The following is a 16,842-nucleotide window of genomic DNA, read 5'->3' as shown; positions in this document are numbered from 1 at the left end:
GTCCCATCACATTGCTATAACAAAATACCTATACACTGGGTGATTTATAAACAACAGACATTTATTTCCCAAGGTTCTTGAGGTTGGGCAGTCCAAGATCAAGGCGCTGGCAGATTTGGTGTCTGGTGAGGGAACATTTTATGGTTGCTACATGGCACGTTCTCATTGTGTCCTTACATGCTGGAAGGGGCAACAGAGCTCTCTGGGGTCCTTTTATTCTTTTTTTTTTTTTTTTTTTTTTGAGATGGAGTTTCGCTCTTGTTACCCAGGCTGGAGAGCAATGGCGCAATCTCGGCTCACCGCAACCTCCGCCTCCTGGGTTCAGGCAATTCTCCTGCCTCAGCCTCCTGAGTAGCTGGGATTACAGGCACGCGCCACCATGCCCAGCTAATTTTTTGTATTTTTAGTAGAGACGGGGTTTCACCATGTTGACCAGGATGGTCTCGATCTGTTGACCTCGTGATCCACCTGCCTCGGCCTCCCAAAGTGCTGGGATTACAGGCTTGAGCCACCGCGCCCGGCCTCTGGAGTCCTTTTAACAAGAGTGATAATACCATTCATGAGGGCTCCACCTTCATGTCCTCATCACTTCCCAAAGACCCACCTCCTAATACTGTCACGTTGGGGGTTGTGATTTCAACATATGTATTTTGGGGGAACACAAATATTCAGACCATAGCATTGGCTTAAGAACTAATTCCATACTGTTTCTACCAGTCAGCTCGTATTATTATTATTTTGGAGATGAAGTCTTGCTCTGTCACCCAGACCAGAGTGCAGTGGTATGATCTTGGCTCACTGCAACCTCCACCTCCTAGGCTCAAGTGATTCTCCTGCCTCAGCCTCCCGAGTAGCTGGGACTACCGGCACCCAGCTAATTTTTGCATTTTTTGTAGAGATAGGGTTTCACCATATCTTGGCTAGGCTAGTCTTGAACTCCTGATCTCAAGTGATCCACCCTCCTTGGCCTTCCAAATTAAGGCCTGAAATTATTTACAGTAAATTTAGGTTTAACTGAGTCCTCTAGCAAACCTGTGATACAGAATTTACCCTCTCTATTCCAAAGAATCTCCAGGTCAGAGACTCTGGTTCTTTGGTCCTGCAGCTGATTAAATGCCAGTTTATATCATCCCGAGGAGTGGATTATTACCATTGGTAGCTATTTGTCAAATGGGCTTCAACATGTTTTTTTGTTATTCTTGTTGCTTTCAAGGCTGTTTTAACTTAGATGTTAACATTTATGTTACATCACTATCTTGTGTGGTCTCAGGACTTAAATTTGTTTGTGACCTCAACTATCCAAACTGCATGGAAAAAAATTACCTTTTCTTTCAAAAATCCACTTTGCATTAATTTGTTTTAAGTTCCATACCTACCTTCCAGAAGGTAGTGATACATTAGAGCAGGGGGCAGAAAGCTTTTTTTGTAAAGAGTGAGGTAGTAACTTTTTTTTTAGCCTTTGCAGATCACGTGGTCTCTGCCAAATCTACACAACTCTGGGGTAACCATAGACACGCTAAACACATAGGTGTGAGGCTGTGTTCTAGTCAAACCTTATTTATTAAAATAGGCAGCTGGCCAGATTTGGCCGAGGAGCCTCAGTTCACTGACCCCTGCATTAAAGGGACAGATTTCTGGCCCACTCCCAAATGACCTCTTTCTAAGTGACGGAGTCCCTGTCACTTCACACCTCGGCCATCTCTCTGCCCTTTGGTTAGTTTGGTCCCAGGAAGGTGTGCTGTTTATTGGACTAGTAAATATAAGAATGAACTGGGCCTGCCAGGCTCAATTCCACCCTCTTTCCCTAGGCAGTTAACTGGCCCACAGGGATGGGGGTGCTGCTCTTTTTCCTGGTGCCCCCAGATGTATATTTTATCTTATTTACAGGACCCCTAAAAAGTGGCATACTACCAGTGTTTTTATTCTGACCAACAGTCAGAAGAATTTTATTTCCTCTTAGCAAAACAACGTAGAACAACTTAACACAACAAGACTCCTTACTCTTTCAGCTGCTTATCTCATGCTGTGCATTACTGCTATGCATTAATCATGACTTTATTGGCAGTCACATGAGTATTTAATATTTAAAATGTAAAATTCATTTAATAAATGAAATTATGTATAGGTAGCAGTTCTTTCAAAACATACTGCTCCCAGGAGGAAAAAACTGAAGTCCCTGGAGGCAATGAGATTGGGAATTTATCATCCCCTCGTGTCCTTTCCCCTGTCTTAATACCCAGTGGATAGTCGAGCCTGGGAGAACAGGCAAACAGGGCTGCAGAGACAGATCTGATTGCAAATGTCCCTTCCCCCCCCATGTCTTTGCATATTGCTAAAGGCCAAGCAGAGAGGAGCTATCAGATACCAGAGATCCTCCTGGCAACCGGCTGAGGTTTATGGCAGCTGTATTTGTCAGCTGTGGCTGCACAAACTAAGTACCACGGATGAGGTAGCTTAACCAACAGAATTCATTGTCTCACAGTTCTGGCACCAGAAGTATGGAATCAAGCAGTCCGCTGTGAAGGAATGCCCCATTCCAGACCTTTCCCTGCAGCTTGTAAGCGGCCGTCTTCTCCCTCTATCCCTTTACATCATCCTCCCTGATATGGTTTGGCTGTGTCCCTACCCAAATCTCATCTTGAATTGTAGTTTCCATAATTTCCACATGTCCTGGGAGGGACCAGGTGGAGACAACTGAATCTTGGGGGCAGTTTCTCCCATCTTGTCCTCCTGATAGTGAGTTAGTTCTCACTGGACTGGATGGTTTTATAAGGGTCTTCTTTCTTCATTGGGTACTCATTCTTCTTGTTGCTGGCATGTGAAGAAGGACCTGTTTGCACCCCCTTCCACCCTGATTTTAAGTTTCCTGAGTCTTCCCCAGCCATGCTGAACTGTGAGTCAGTTAAACCTCTTTTTATAAATTACCCAGTCTTAAGTATGTCTTTGTTAGCAGTGTGAGAAGGACTAACACATGCATGTCTGCCTCTATATCCAAATTTGCCCATTTCTCAAGGACACCAGTCATACTAGAACAGCGCTTATCTTAATGACTTCATTTTAATTTGATTATCTCTGTAAAATTCTATCTCCAAATAAGTTCAACTTCTAAGGTATTGGGGATTAGGACTCCAAAACATAAATTTCAAGGGGACACAATTCAACTGACAGCAGTTGTCTAAACTAGAAACACGATTGCTTCCATTGAGGCTGTCCATGAGTGCTTACACTTTATGTGTGGCATGCGGGCCAATATGTGCCGACCCGATCAGAAGAGGGCTTTATTTGAGGTCTAGGATCGTGGGGACGGGAGGGGGAAAAGGAAGGATGCATTTTCTGGTAATACCTTGTACACCATAAGGGAACGATCTCCTTCCCCCCAGACACCTGGCTAATCTATAGCCACTTCTCTAGCCACTCAAGCCACCAGGACAACTTGAATTAGAAAGGCCTGTCCCAGTTATGCCCGCAGGCTGAGGGTCCCCAATGAATGCTCCTTTTCAGCAATGAGGCCCCTGCCTCTGCATCCTGAGCAAGACATACTGGAGACATTTAGGAACAATGGTGAGAAGAAAGGAGTAGATGACCCCCAGCTGGCTTTGAATTTGCTACTTTTTGCTACTTTGGCTGCTGATGGGAGGTGGCCTTCGCAGACCCGCAGAGCCCATCCCAGGAAGGGCACGGACCACTGGGGCCGGGACAGAACAGAGTGACCGCTCTCAGTCCAGCCCTCCCTTCAGGCGGCTCTCCAGCTCTTCTTCCTGGTCTTCGGTTTGCAGGAGGGCGGCGGGTTTCCCGCGCCCTGGACCATCCGGGCAAGGCCTTGTTTCCTTGCTACCCTGGGCCCGCCGCAGACAGACCTGCAGAAAGACCCGCTGGGCGGCCCCAGCTTCCCGCGACCCGCTCCAGAACCTGGGCAGAAAAAGCGCCCTGCTGTCCCGGCAGAGCCACTGAGCTTTTGAGGGATCCTGACACCTAGTGGCTCCTACTCCCTTTCCGGAAGAGCACCGGGTCCCAGCTGAGCATTCCCGCGACCCTCAGCCCCTAGTCCCAGCTGAGACATCCACTCTCACCCCCGGCTCCTCCCTGGTTCCAAAGAGTTCAGCTGACACTGGTGGTCGCCTTAGCTGTACTTTTTGAGGTCCAGGCGCCTTGATGGGAGCTCGCCCAGCCTGTCTCCCCAGCTGACTGTGCAGAGAGTCACGACTGCTCCCACCCGGCCCCCTCCACAGGCTGTCCAGCTCCGCCCCTCGGAACCCACCCCTGGAAGTGAAGTGAAGTCCTGCCCCCAGGGTCCCTGCCCGAAGGTGCTCTCCTCCTCTAGGGCTCCTACACGCTGGGAGCTCTATCCCCAATCCCTAGCGCTGCAGCCCCTCCCAGGGACCATCCACGCTGTGATCGTGGCGGCGCATCCCGGCTCCCAGGCCAAGTCCCCTAAAGTGAGTCCCGCCCCATTCCTCTCCCCTAAGGGGAGTCCCACCCTGAAGTCCCCCTCCCGTAAGGTGAGCCCCGCCCCCAGAGTTCCTCCCCTAAGGTGAGCCCCGCCCCCAGAGTTCCTCCCCTAAGGCGAGCCCCGCCCCCAGGACCCCTCCTCTAAGGTGAGCCCCGCCCCCAGGCCGCCTACCCTGAGGTGAGCCCCGCCCCCACGCCGAGGGTGAGCCCCGCCCCCAGACCGCCTCCTCTAAGGCAAGCCCCACCCCCAGACCGCCTCCCTAAAGGTGAGCCCCGCCCCCAGAGTTCCTCCCCTAAGGTGAGCCCCGCCCCCAGGACCCCTCCTCTAAGGTGAGCCCTGCCCACAGGCCTCCTCCCCTAAGGTGAGCCCCGCCCCCAGGACCCCTCCTCTAAGGTGAGCCCCGCCCCCAGAGTTCCTCCCCTAAGGTGAGCCCCGCCCCCAGGCCGCCTCCTCTAAGGTGAGCCCCGCCCCCAGGCCTCCTCCCCTAAGGTGAGCCTCGCTCCCGCGCCCTCTCCCCCTGGGTGAGCCCCGCCCCCAGGACCCCTCCGCAGGGGTGATCCCCTCTCCCAGCCCCTCCGCGGCCGCCCGCGCCTGCCCCGCCTCCCCGCCTCTGCACCCCGCCCGCAGTCCTCACCCGCGCCTGGCGGTAGTAGTAGCTGTACTCCTTGGGGTCCAGACGCCGCGGCGGGATGTAGCTGAAGGCGGAAAGCGCCGAGACGGGCAGCCGCCTGGGCTTGCCCCGCAGCGTGGACGCGGTGGTCTCCTCCTCCTCCTCGTCCTCCATGCCGCCCCGGACTAGCGCCGGGGCCGCTAGCCTTGACCGAGGTCCTTCCTGCCCGCCCAGTGCCCAGTCGGAGTCCGCCGGCCTCAGGTTGGCAGCGCCCGCGTCTAGCCCGCGGCTGTGTTCGGCCGTTGCCTGGAAACCGCCGCCTGGAGACCCCGAGCTGCCCGGAGATGGGGCCAGGCTGGGGCTGGGGTGGGCGATCCTCCCCTTCTCCCTCCCCTTCTCCCTCCCCTTCTCCCTCCCCTTCTCCCTCCCCTTCTCCCTCCCCTTCTCCCTTCCCTCCTCCCTCCGGGCGCCTCGGCTGCACCCCAGGTCTCTGCTTCCTTCTGACCCGGAGTAGCCCGGCTGCTAGAGCGGCCGCGGCCGAGGTCCCGGGTGGGAGATGCCTCGGGGACCACCCGTTTCCAGCCCCCTCACCTTTTCCAGGCAGCAGTCCCTGCTTCACTCACTCCTCACTCCTTCGCGTGACCGTTAGTGACTGAGCACCTAGCGTGTGTCAGGAGCTGGAGATCCAACCTTGAACGGAGCAGGCCTTGTCCGCAGGGAGCTTACAGTCGGCTGGAGAAGACAGTAGACAGCAAGAAGCCAAATGACTTGCCTAGGCTTGGGGTAGCGCTGTCCAATAGACACATGATGAGAACCACGTGTGTCATTTCTTATTTGACTCAGCATGTCCAAAACGTTATCATTTCAACAAATGGCACTCGCTGCCTTTCGGTTGCTCGGCGGCCAAGTGTATTGGCCAGTGCAGGTGTAAAGCTGCATGAAGTTACAGAATCTGGCAGAATTCAGCTGCTCTGGGCAGGGCTCTTGCAACTCTTCACCAATGTGGATCTGTTGGACCTCGATTTGAATGCTGAGTCAATACCTGCTCTTCATTTACTGAAAATATATTGAGTTTTTTACTCCTGATGAGTGGGTGTAGAGCCAAAAAAAGTTTTTTGTTTTTTGTTTTTTAAAAAAGGTAACATAATGACCCAGGCTTGGGAAATGCTTTAGCCAGGGTTCCTGGGAAGGCCAGCCTTGCTGAGGAGGTTACGATTGAGATGAAACAGAGCAATAATGAAAAGCCAGTTCCGTGAGTCTGGAAATCTCTCCCAAGCCGACTTGGTCCTCTGAAGCAGAGGCAATCTTGTGTTTGAAGGGCAGCAGGAAGTGGGGTGGTGTGGCCTCATGAATCCAGAAACTGGTGAAGGTGAACAGACAGACAGGGTCCTGATGGAGAGGTCTTATGGGACAATGGAAGGAGCTGTGCACTGCCTTCTTCCCCACCCCTGCAACCAGGTAGGAATCTCTTGTTTGCAATTCTGTGATGCAGGTTGGTGGCTTAAGATGCCTCTGTCAATCCAAGGCACCTGGTGATTCACTCTGTAGAGGTCTCCAGAGTCCTAGAGATCCTTCTGGGCAGGATTTAAGACATCCTGGTGCTGCCACTTTTTTTTTCTCTCTCGCTCTTGCTCTCTCTCTCCCCCCTCTCCCCCGGCCCCATAGGTCCCTATGAGCTTCCTGAGAAATCCATGTGCCTTCTTTGTCCCAAGGACACAGCTCTTTGCTCCATGAGCAGGCAGAACATGAGTCAATCACAAGTCAAGGATCAGACACCTGCCCACCATGTCCCTAAGCCTGGCAGACCTATCAACCTCATTGGAATCACTTGGAGAGGGTGACATATCCTTGGTGCTTGGAGATGGAGCACCATCTCTCCTACATGTGATGTGAAGAAAGAGGGGATCTTATTTTTCTCCCATGGGCTGAAATCATAAAAGGCATGACTCATAAGTTTTTAGCCTCATTAAAGCATCAGCCATGGTTTTTTTAAAGCCCTTATAATCTGCTTCTCTCAACCTCTCTCTTTTGGAATTCACTAGGGGTGGCTGGCAAAATATTAGGAAAATATTAGGGAATGTTACAGATTAGCCTCAAACCTTTTGGAAGACTGAAAAGGCCAAAGACCCCACATCCCTTTTTCTCTACTCTGTTTACTTATGTAAACTTAGTGCTGGAAGGTCCTCTCAGGGGGAGATCAAAGGGGAATTACTGGTTAATAGTAGTTAATAGTGTTTCCTCTGGACCTGGAATCTAAAGCTTTTATCATTCATAAAACCACTCTTTTAACCATGTTAATTATTCACAAGTGTGTTGACTTAGAACTTTTGTTGTGAAATATTTACTGAATAAATGTGTGGATGTACAAGGGCTCTTGGTCGACTGGCTGCATTTCACCCTCTAAAAGCCACTGATGACCCATCCCTAGCCCATTTGAATCAGTGAACCAGATGTTAGAGTGCATTCATTCATCCATCGTTAAGTCAGGGTCTGCAAGACAGACTTCCACAGGTGGTGGTTGACGTCTCATCTCTCAGTATCTCCACTGACACAAGAGAGGTCAACTAATGGTCACAAGATTTTGTAAGCCTTGCCTCAGTGACCTGGTATCATACTTTGGAAAGTGAAGGTAGTCAAATCCAATTATCTTGAGAATTCAGCTAAAACTGAGACTGAGACAATTTCTTAGTAAAAGAAATTAGTACAGTCTATGCAGCTATACCGATGTAAATCTGCTAACTTCAATTTCAGTAGATTACATTTTGTCATGTCCTAGACCAAGAGCTCTCAAGGGTGAGGCTACCTACATCGTTTTCTTCTTGGATGGTGATATGGTTTAGGCTTTGTGTCCACACCCAAATCTCTTCTTGAATTCTAATCCCCATAATCCCCATGTGTCAAAAGAGAGGCCAAGTGGAGATAATTGAATCATGGGGGCCGTTTCTCCCATGCTGTTCTTGTGATAGTGAGTTCTCACAGGATCTGATTGTTTTATAAGGGACTCTTTCCCCCTTCGCTTGGTGCTTCTCCTTCCTGCACCTTGTGAAGAAAGTGCCTTGCTTCCCCTTTGCTTTCTGCCATGATTGTACGTTTCCTGAGGCCACCCCAGCCAGGCTGAACTGTGAATCAATTAAATCTGTTTCCTTTATAAATTACCCAGTCTCAGATATTTCTTTATAGCAGCACGAGAACAAACTTATACAGATGGTTCAACTCTGGGATACAGTAGGAACTCAAGTATTTTATTACCAAATGAATAAATGCAGTTGCCATAGCTCAGGTTTCCTCTAACAGATGAGTCTGAGACAAGGGCCTGAGTTTATCTCGGAGGTGATCATAGGAAACAGGAGAGAGGGACCAAAAGGAGCGAGACCCAGGAGAAACAGCAAGGATGCACTACCCAGGTCACTGCTGAGGGTGGCTGGTGCATGGCCACGCTCAGACCTTCCTGAGGGGCCTGAAGAGACCCTTGAAGAATTGCCCCAGAGGAGCAACATGGAGGCGTGTTGCATCTCTTGCTCTTGTCTGCTGAGTGGAGGCTCATTCCTTCAGTCGCTGGCTCCTCAGCTTTACGACCCCTGCCCCAGGGCCTCACAGGCTCCCCTGCAGTGTCTTGCCTCACTGGTCCAAGGAGCCCTGGGGCTGGCAGCAGAAGACAGGGGCATCTACTAGAGGTGAGATGCTACTTTCACAACTGAGTCACACCCCCTGGAACGGTCCCTCAGAGACGAAGGTGGAATGAGATGTGAGGCCTGACGATGCAGGTAGCCCCATATCGGCATGGAGGAATGAGAGCTAAGCAGAACTCGAGCACAGTTTGGGCTTGAAGAATATCTCACTTTATAGTGTTACTACTCAGCTATTTCCTTTTATATAATCCTTTATATAATCATATATTAGTTTATAGAATCAGGGCTTGTAGAATCCCTTTATGTAATCCTCTATATATAATCGTATAATAGTTGATAGTATGAGTGCCTAAAGAATATTTCCCTACATATATACCTATAATTATATCTTAGTTTATAATCAGAGGAATGCCGAGAGTGGAAAAAGTACAGAGCACGAATTAAGGAATAAGCAGCTTATAATCGAAGGAATGCCTAGAGCAGACACAGTGCAGAGCATGATTTAAGGGAAAAACAGTTATACCAGGACAAGAATTCATGGCCCGGGTGGCAGCGTTCAGTATCGTAAAGATACCCGCTGTATGGCAGGCTTGGGGCAAGAGCCTCTCCTCCTGATAAAGGAGTTGTAGGACCTTGCTCCAGTTCTTGAGGAAGGCTGCCCCCAGACCGGCTGCCCTCAGACTGTGAACTTTATCGGCTCTTGCTACTACCAGGAGAAAATGTGGGAGAAACTACTCCCATGATTCAAACTATCTCCCACCAGGTCCCTCCCACAACACATGGGAATTACAGGAGTACAATTCAAGATGACATTTGGGTGAGGACACAGAGCCAAACTATGTCAGTCCCACAATAGGCCATCTACAACCTGAGGAGCGAGGAGGCCAGCCTGAGTCCCAAGGATGAAGAACTTGGATGTTCAAGAGCAGGAAGCATACAGCGTGGGAGAAAGATGTAGGCTGGGAGGCAAAGCCAGTTTAGTCTTTTCATGTTTTTCTACCTGCCACCACCATATTCTGGCCGCACTGGCAGCTGATTAGATGGCACCCACTCCGATTGCGGATAAGTCTGCCTTCCCCAGCCCACTGACTCAGATGTTAAACTCCTTGGGCAACCCTCCCACAGACACACCCAGGATCAATACTTTGCATCCTTCAATCCAATCAAGTTGACACTATTAACCATCACACATACAGAGGATCAGATCCACCTCAGTGTTTCTTTTCTTTCTTTTCCTTCCTTCCTTCCTCCCTCTTTCTTTCTTTCTTTCTTTCTTTCTTTCTTTCTTTCTTTCTTTCTTTCTTTCTTTCTTTCTTTCTCTTTCTTTCTTTCTTCTTTCTTTCTTCTTTCTTCTTTCTTTCTTTCTTTCTTTCTTTCTTTCTTTCTTTCTTTCTTTCTTTCTTTCTTCTTTCCTTTCCTTTTCTTTTCTTTCTTTTTCTTTTGAGACAGAGTCTCGCTCTGTTGCTCTGGCTGTAGTGAAGTGGCATGGTCTCGGCTCACTGCAACCTCTACCTTCTAAGTTGAATCGGTCCTGCCTCAGCCTCCCGGGTAGCTGGGATTATAGGTGCATGCCACCACACCTAGCTAATATTTGTATTTTTAGTAGCGACAGAGTTTCACCATGTTGGCCAGGCTGCTTTGGAACTCACGACCTCAAGTGATCCACCCACCTCAGCCTCCTAAAGTGCTGCCATTACAGGCATGTGCCACCACACTTGGCCTCACCTCAGTGTTTCTAATGACAACCTTAGTATTATGGGTTGTGCAGCCTCCAAATTCCATTCCAGCATCACACATTTACACAGGCACTCGGAGCTGACAGCCTGTGCACCGTTTTGCACCGCTCTGGTTAGGCTGACCGAGTGCGCCCTGGCCACAGCACAGCGATGCCCACCTGATGGGACTGCTGCTGCCTGCATCTCTCCAGTAGGTCATGTGAGCAAATCCCTTGCAGGGGCACTAGCGTATCAGTGAAGGAAAATAGTTCACGAGAGTTCAGGAGGAGCAGAGGCCACCCTGCAACTGAAATTCCCTGCCATTTCTCTTGACATCTGAACAAAACAGAAGCTTTTGAAGTGCTTTTTCTATTAATGTGAGGCAGTAAGAAGAAACCAGTGAAGGCAGCTGTCAAGTCCCATTAGTTGTGGCTTCACTGCATCTTGCATGGCATATATGTTATATTTATCCTGAGTTGACCTAAACCCATAGACTTTTTAAGCTGGGAAGACCCATCTAGTTCATAATGCTGTTGAGAAAACCGACATGAAGGAAGGATAAGTGACTTGGCACATGTAACATGGCCAGTGGGTGCTCCTCCTGAAAGATGTACAAGTATCTTGAAAGTAGGGGTTGGTATGAGGGTTCTCAGACTACTCTGAGGCAGAGCCGTGGCCTGAAGGAAAGGATGGTATAGCCGGTGATTCTCAGTCAGACACCTCACCAGCTGGGAAACACAGCGACAGCCAGGTTTCCTGCTTCACCCCACCTTGTAAACCTCTGTTAGCTGTGGTGGAACCAGGAGGGAAAGCCACCTGCGAAGACATTAAAATACCACCAACTCACTCCCTACCCCCCACCGTTTAACTCTTCTGTTGATAGTGCAGAGGTCTTAAACGTAAGGTTAATGTCTGCATTTTAAATTTAAAAGCTTCTACAATTATTTTATTTTAAAATTGCTCTGTAAACTCACTGTAACTGGACTTTAATTTGGAGTAAGAATTCCTCTACATCTGGTATGTTACATGATGGTGGAGAGGAAGAGGGGTGTAGAAACACAGGTTTGTAACTAGCTAGGAGGATGACTGCCCTCTATGTGTCTGTGATGGTTAATAATACTGAGTGTTTTTTTGATTGAAGGATACAAAGTATTGATCCTGGGTGTGTCTGTGAGGGTGTTGCCAAAAGAGATTAACATTTGAGTCAGTGGGAGAGGCAGACCCACCCTTAATCTGGTAGGTACCAGCTAATCAGCTGCCAGTGGATATAAAGCAGGCAGAAAAATGTGAAAAGGGGAGACTGGCTACTCCCAGTCTACGTCTTTCTCCCATGGTGGACACTTCCTGCCCTCGAACATCGGACTCCAGGTTCTTCAGTTCTGAGACTTGGACTAGTTCTCTCTGCTCCTCAAGCTGGCAGATAGCCTATTATGGGACCTTGTGATTGTGTAAGTTAATACTTAATAAATACCATATATATATATATAGTATATATATATATAAAGGATATATATATGCTATTAGTTATATATACAATCCTATTAGTCATATAGTATTATATAATACTTAATAAACATATAAACTATAAAAGTATTATATAATAAACTATATAATTATTATATATTATAAATAAACTATACAAGTATTATATAAGTAAACTATATATATTTATATTACAAATAAACTATGTAAGTACATATATTATAATACTTAATAAACACATTAAATAAAAGGATATATATACATATATCCTATTAGTTCTGTCGCTCTAGGAAACCCTAATACAGTGTCCCAGAAAATTTTACGCATTATGAACTCAAAGGCGCAAGCCCAAATAACCTCTGGCATTCCTCTCCAGACTCTCTGTCGCTGCTATTTTACAGTGACAATAATAGCATGACCCTGGCTCCTAGAGCAAGGAAGCCATTGTCCATTCTGCAAACGCATCTTAACTGCATCACAGACTGGGGAAGCAGTATGTGGTGGGATTAGACAAGGTCTTTATTGGATGCTTCCTCCTTGGTAAAAAGACATAAATACTGTCGGGAGACTTAGAAAGCATGGTTAGCATTGGGCTTGTCCTGGAGACCACTCAGCCAATTGATAAAGTCCCTATGGTGAGTAACTTTAAGTATCAACTTTATGAATTGAGACTTATAAATAAATATTTAATTTTGTTTTTTATCTTACTGATTTTGAAATAAAAATGACCAAAATGTTACATCAAAACTACTGAAACTCTAGCAATGAGTGCCACTGCCCTGCAGGAACCAGGGTTCCTTAGAGAGAGGCCTGATCCCAAGTCTGAGACCAGAAATGGATAAGATGAGCTGGGACATTCTGTTCTGCAAAGAAAATACCAAAAACTAACATGACAATGTCAAAAGGACAAAGGGGACAACCTGAAGGGTATCCCACTGTCCTAAAACGGAGCAATCTAAGCGTCAGGAAGAAGACTGCAGAGGACTGATGCACGGCAAATCCACAGACGTTCCCGAGTTCACAGACATCCCAGAACAAACACAAAGCTGACTAGACCACCAACCCCTTGTTCTCAAAATGCATACAAAGAAGGAAACTTTTTTTCTGAATAAACTTTGATTTCAGGGTACACAAATAGTTAACGGGAGAAAATCCTCCTTTGTAGAAGACTGCAAGCTAATACAAGTAGAATAATAGAATTAGGAAATGGTTTTGTCTTGCTTTTTTTGTTTGTTTCATTTTGCAGCACCTAGTCAAATAATGGATTTGACCACAAATGTCAGGAGAGAGGCCTGGGGACCACACAGTGGAGGGATCAAGCTGACAACACAGGAACTCACTCATCCATCCTAAAGACCATCACTCACAAGAAATGATGGCAGTACAGAGGAAATAGGTCGCACCCCTCTCAAGCATCATTCCCAAGTCATTCAAGCTGAATTGAAGCAAGTCTCTGGATCTGCCCTTTGGTTTAATGGGAAATACAGCAGATAGATGGAGAAACAAGTTAGACAACACCAAATGTGTTGGTGGGACATTCTACAGGGGCAATTGATTTAATTTCACCAGTAACTGAATGGCATGAAAACCAGGTGAGAAAGAGTGGCAGTTATAGAGATAAGAGACTAAATTTAGTGGTAGAATCTCTAAAAGTCATATGTGGACTTTGGATCCTGATTCAAAAACATCAACAGTTAAAAACTATTTTTTAGACAGTACAGGAAATTTAGAATATAGACTAGACATTAAATGATGACAGGGAATAATTATTAATTTTGTTATTTGTAACAATGGCTGAATGATTAGCTAAAAAAAGAAAAAATGCTTATCAGTTATAGATGAATACTGAAGTATTTAGGGTAAAATCATATGATAGATTGGATTTCTCTAGAAACATTTCAGTAAAAAAAAAAAGAAAAAGTTATAGGCTAGATGAAACATGATTGGAAAATCATGGTAATCGTTCATGCTAAATAGGGGGAATTGTGAACTTATTATGCTTTTTTCTTTTATGAGATGGGGTTTTGCTCTGTTGCTCAGGCTGGAGAGCAGTGGCGTGATCTTAGCTCCTGGCCTCAAGTAATCCTCCTGCCTTGGCCCGCCAAAGCACTGGGAATATAGGCATGAGCCACTGAACCAGCTTTTCTTTCAGTTCTTATACTTTTCTTTCAATTCTTATGTGTGTTCAAAATTTCCTGTTATGCAAGCAAAAACAGTAGGGTTATTAAAAGAGATTGTTTCTTGTAAACATTAGAACCCAAAATATCAGCTTAGCCCACACACTGTGAGCACTCTGTATCGGAGACTGTGGGAGTGAGAGGGAGACGTGTGCTTTTTTCTTAGATGGGATTGCAAGTACTGGATGAAGGCAAAATTTCTTTTGATGGAGCCCAGCAGGGGGAGAACATCAACATGAAGTCAGGTTTCCTGACTGGTGCAGCAAGGGAGACTGCACAACCCAGGAGCCAAGAGACAGGGAGCCAAACACAGGACCAGACAGGGCTGTTATGGGGAGGGGTGAATTTCAGTAAAATTTAGTGAAGCTGGGCTGGAGAGACTCAAGCACAGCCAGTTTGCGTGCCAAAGAGTTAGCAGTAAGCTTGGCCTAAGAAGCTGATTCAGGTCCCTCAAAGGGAAGATACATGTAGAATGCTGTTGCAAAATTCCCACATCCAGAGCTCTGCGATTGAGGGGGATATTGAAGCTACTTCTCCATTGGTCAGATTGGGCCAGGTGGTTCAGTTCATATAGACTGTAGTTTGATGTTCCATTTTTATCGACCTGATTTCAAACGACAAAGGCTTTAGCGAACAAAGTTTCTTAGCACTATATCCTTGATAATTAACAAAAGCAGCTGTCAAAGACTCACAGTGGCACTGCTGGAAGTCCTGATCAACAACCCAGCCATGTTCCTTCTTATAGACTGTGCCTTACATGAGCTCTCACCATGAGCTGTGTGATAGAGAATGAATGAATACGCATGTACCAATAACAATAATTGCACTTCATGTTCACTGTTTACTATTTTCCAGGAACTGGGCTAAACAGCTTACAAGATGTATCTCATGTCACGATCCACACCAAGTAATGGAGCTGGGTATAGTCCCAGTTTAGGAGATCTCAGCCCTAAGGGGATAGTTTGCCTACTTCCTCACTGAGCCAAGATTCCTCTCTGGATTTGCACACAACATCTTCTAGTAGGTATACCTTTGTTAGAAGGAACTGACTACTTCCCTGCTTCCCCAGAATTCTATCAAATTGAGAATTTTGCTCCTTCCTGTATTTTCTTCCATGTAAAAATAGTAAGTGTCCACATGTACCCAAGAGAAGCACACTCGTTACCTAGAGGAAGGTAAGGAAAGGTAAAGAAGACTGGCTGTTTCGTTGAGGCAGAACTGTCAGCATGCTCTTCCACAGCTCCTGCCTGCCATCTACACACAAAGAGGATCCTCTTCTTCCTCCAGAGATCCTCTAGTGTCAACCCCAGCAGCGCAAAGTCCTGAACTTTGCTGCCCCCTATTGACAGGTCCAAAGAATATCACTGTTGCTGCAAGACATGCTAGCAAGTAAAACAATTTTTCACTCGTTTTTCTTGCTTTGCTTTACTTTTGAAAACAAATATAGCAAGTTTATGCAATTATTAAAAATACTGTCAAACATATAGTTGCAAGATCCATCATATTGGATGTGTAATTGCAATGAAATATTCACATCGCTTTTGCTTGTACGGGTATACACATGCAAATTCGTCAGCATGAGAATTCAGTTTAAAAGGACTTGGCTTTATGATTTGACAAAGCTTGTCAAAAAAAATTTATTCGTTAGTGAAACCGGCAACCTTATATCTATCTATTATCCTAAACTATTTTCATGTACTTTATTAGGATTAAAATTTGAACGGGGCCAGAGGCAGATCTAGCCTCCCTCCCCAGCCAACCCTGTATGCTTTGCACTGGGTGTTCCAGCCATGGCAGTTGCACCCGCAGACTCTCTTCTCCTCCTTCTAAAACTCAGCTTACAAATCACTCTGAGGCTCTCACTGCCCAGGTGGGCTCGCAGTCTTTGCTTTCCCGGAGCCTTGTCTGTGAGTCAGGGGTGCCAGAGGCCTCACCATTCCCATTGCCTGCTCACGAATCTGTTAATCTCACCCATTTCAAGGCCCCCCAGGGCCGGGACTCTTTCCTACTTGGCCCTGGAGCTGGAGTATTGAGTGTGCCCAGCATGATCGGAGCTGTGAGTGTCTGCTGAATGCATACGTGAAGAGGGTTGGGGAGAGTCAAATGAGACAGGCTCAGCAGAGGCTGCAAGTGAGAGAACTGCAGAAGGAAGAGCCTCTGATTGTGAGCAGGAAAGGGGTTGCAATGGACGAGATGGGCTTAGGTCAACAGCGCATGTGAAGAAATGTTCGGGCTGTATTTTTCTTCATAGCATTTATAACAGACTGTCATTACCTCTTCATGTGGCTAAGCTGGTTAAGTCCCTCTCTGCTCTTTAAACTGTATGCTTTTAACCTCACACCACATTTCTCGGATGAGTTTCACACCAGGAAGTAGCTGAGTCATGGGGACAGTGTGCAGCACAGTGAGGGTGGACCAGAGGCCAGGGAGGCCAGGGAGTGAATCTGAGTTCACAAAAGGCAGAAGACGACACTAGAATGGAGACTAGCTGCAAGGAGGTGTGAAAGGGTTTCTGAGGCCTGATGTGATCTGGAACAGACCTTAGGCTCAGTGTCAGGAACACCTGTTTTAAGTCATCCAACAGCTGTGAAAAAGTGTCAATCAGCTAATGACCTACTTTCAGAGAGGTGTAACAATCCTTCCAAGCCAGGTCCCAAATGAGTGGCAAGGTCACCTAGGTGTATGGATATAGCAGAACCTACCTACCTATCTCTCGTTCAAGTGTCAAGCTTTGTCATTGGAGACAAAAAGTGATCTTAGCTCATCTAGTCTCCATTTT

The 16,842-nt window shown here is 47.0% G+C and overlaps 1 protein-coding gene across 1 annotated transcript in view; it reads right to left on the bottom strand.

The window, feature by feature from the left end:
* CFAP90 (cilia and flagella associated protein 90) overlaps positions 1 to 5,340 on the bottom strand; it is a 28,863-nt gene extending 23,523 nt beyond the window's left edge. Inside the window, exon 1 of the mRNA XM_002745131.7 lies at positions 5,085 to 5,340. Within this exon, the coding sequence (XP_002745177.3) occupies positions 5,085 to 5,234 (150 nt within the window). The 5' untranslated portion in view covers positions 5,235 to 5,340. The remainder of the gene's footprint in view (positions 1 to 5,084) is intronic.
* Between the last annotated feature and the right edge of the window lie 11,502 nt (positions 5,341 to 16,842).

The sequence above is a fragment of the Callithrix jacchus genome, chromosome 2, assembly GCF_049354715.1.
Source record: "Callithrix jacchus isolate 240 chromosome 2, calJac240_pri, whole genome shotgun sequence".
NCBI lineage: Eukaryota > Metazoa > Chordata > Mammalia > Primates > Cebidae > Callithrix > Callithrix jacchus.
This window is presented reverse-complemented; position numbering and strand designations above follow the sequence as displayed.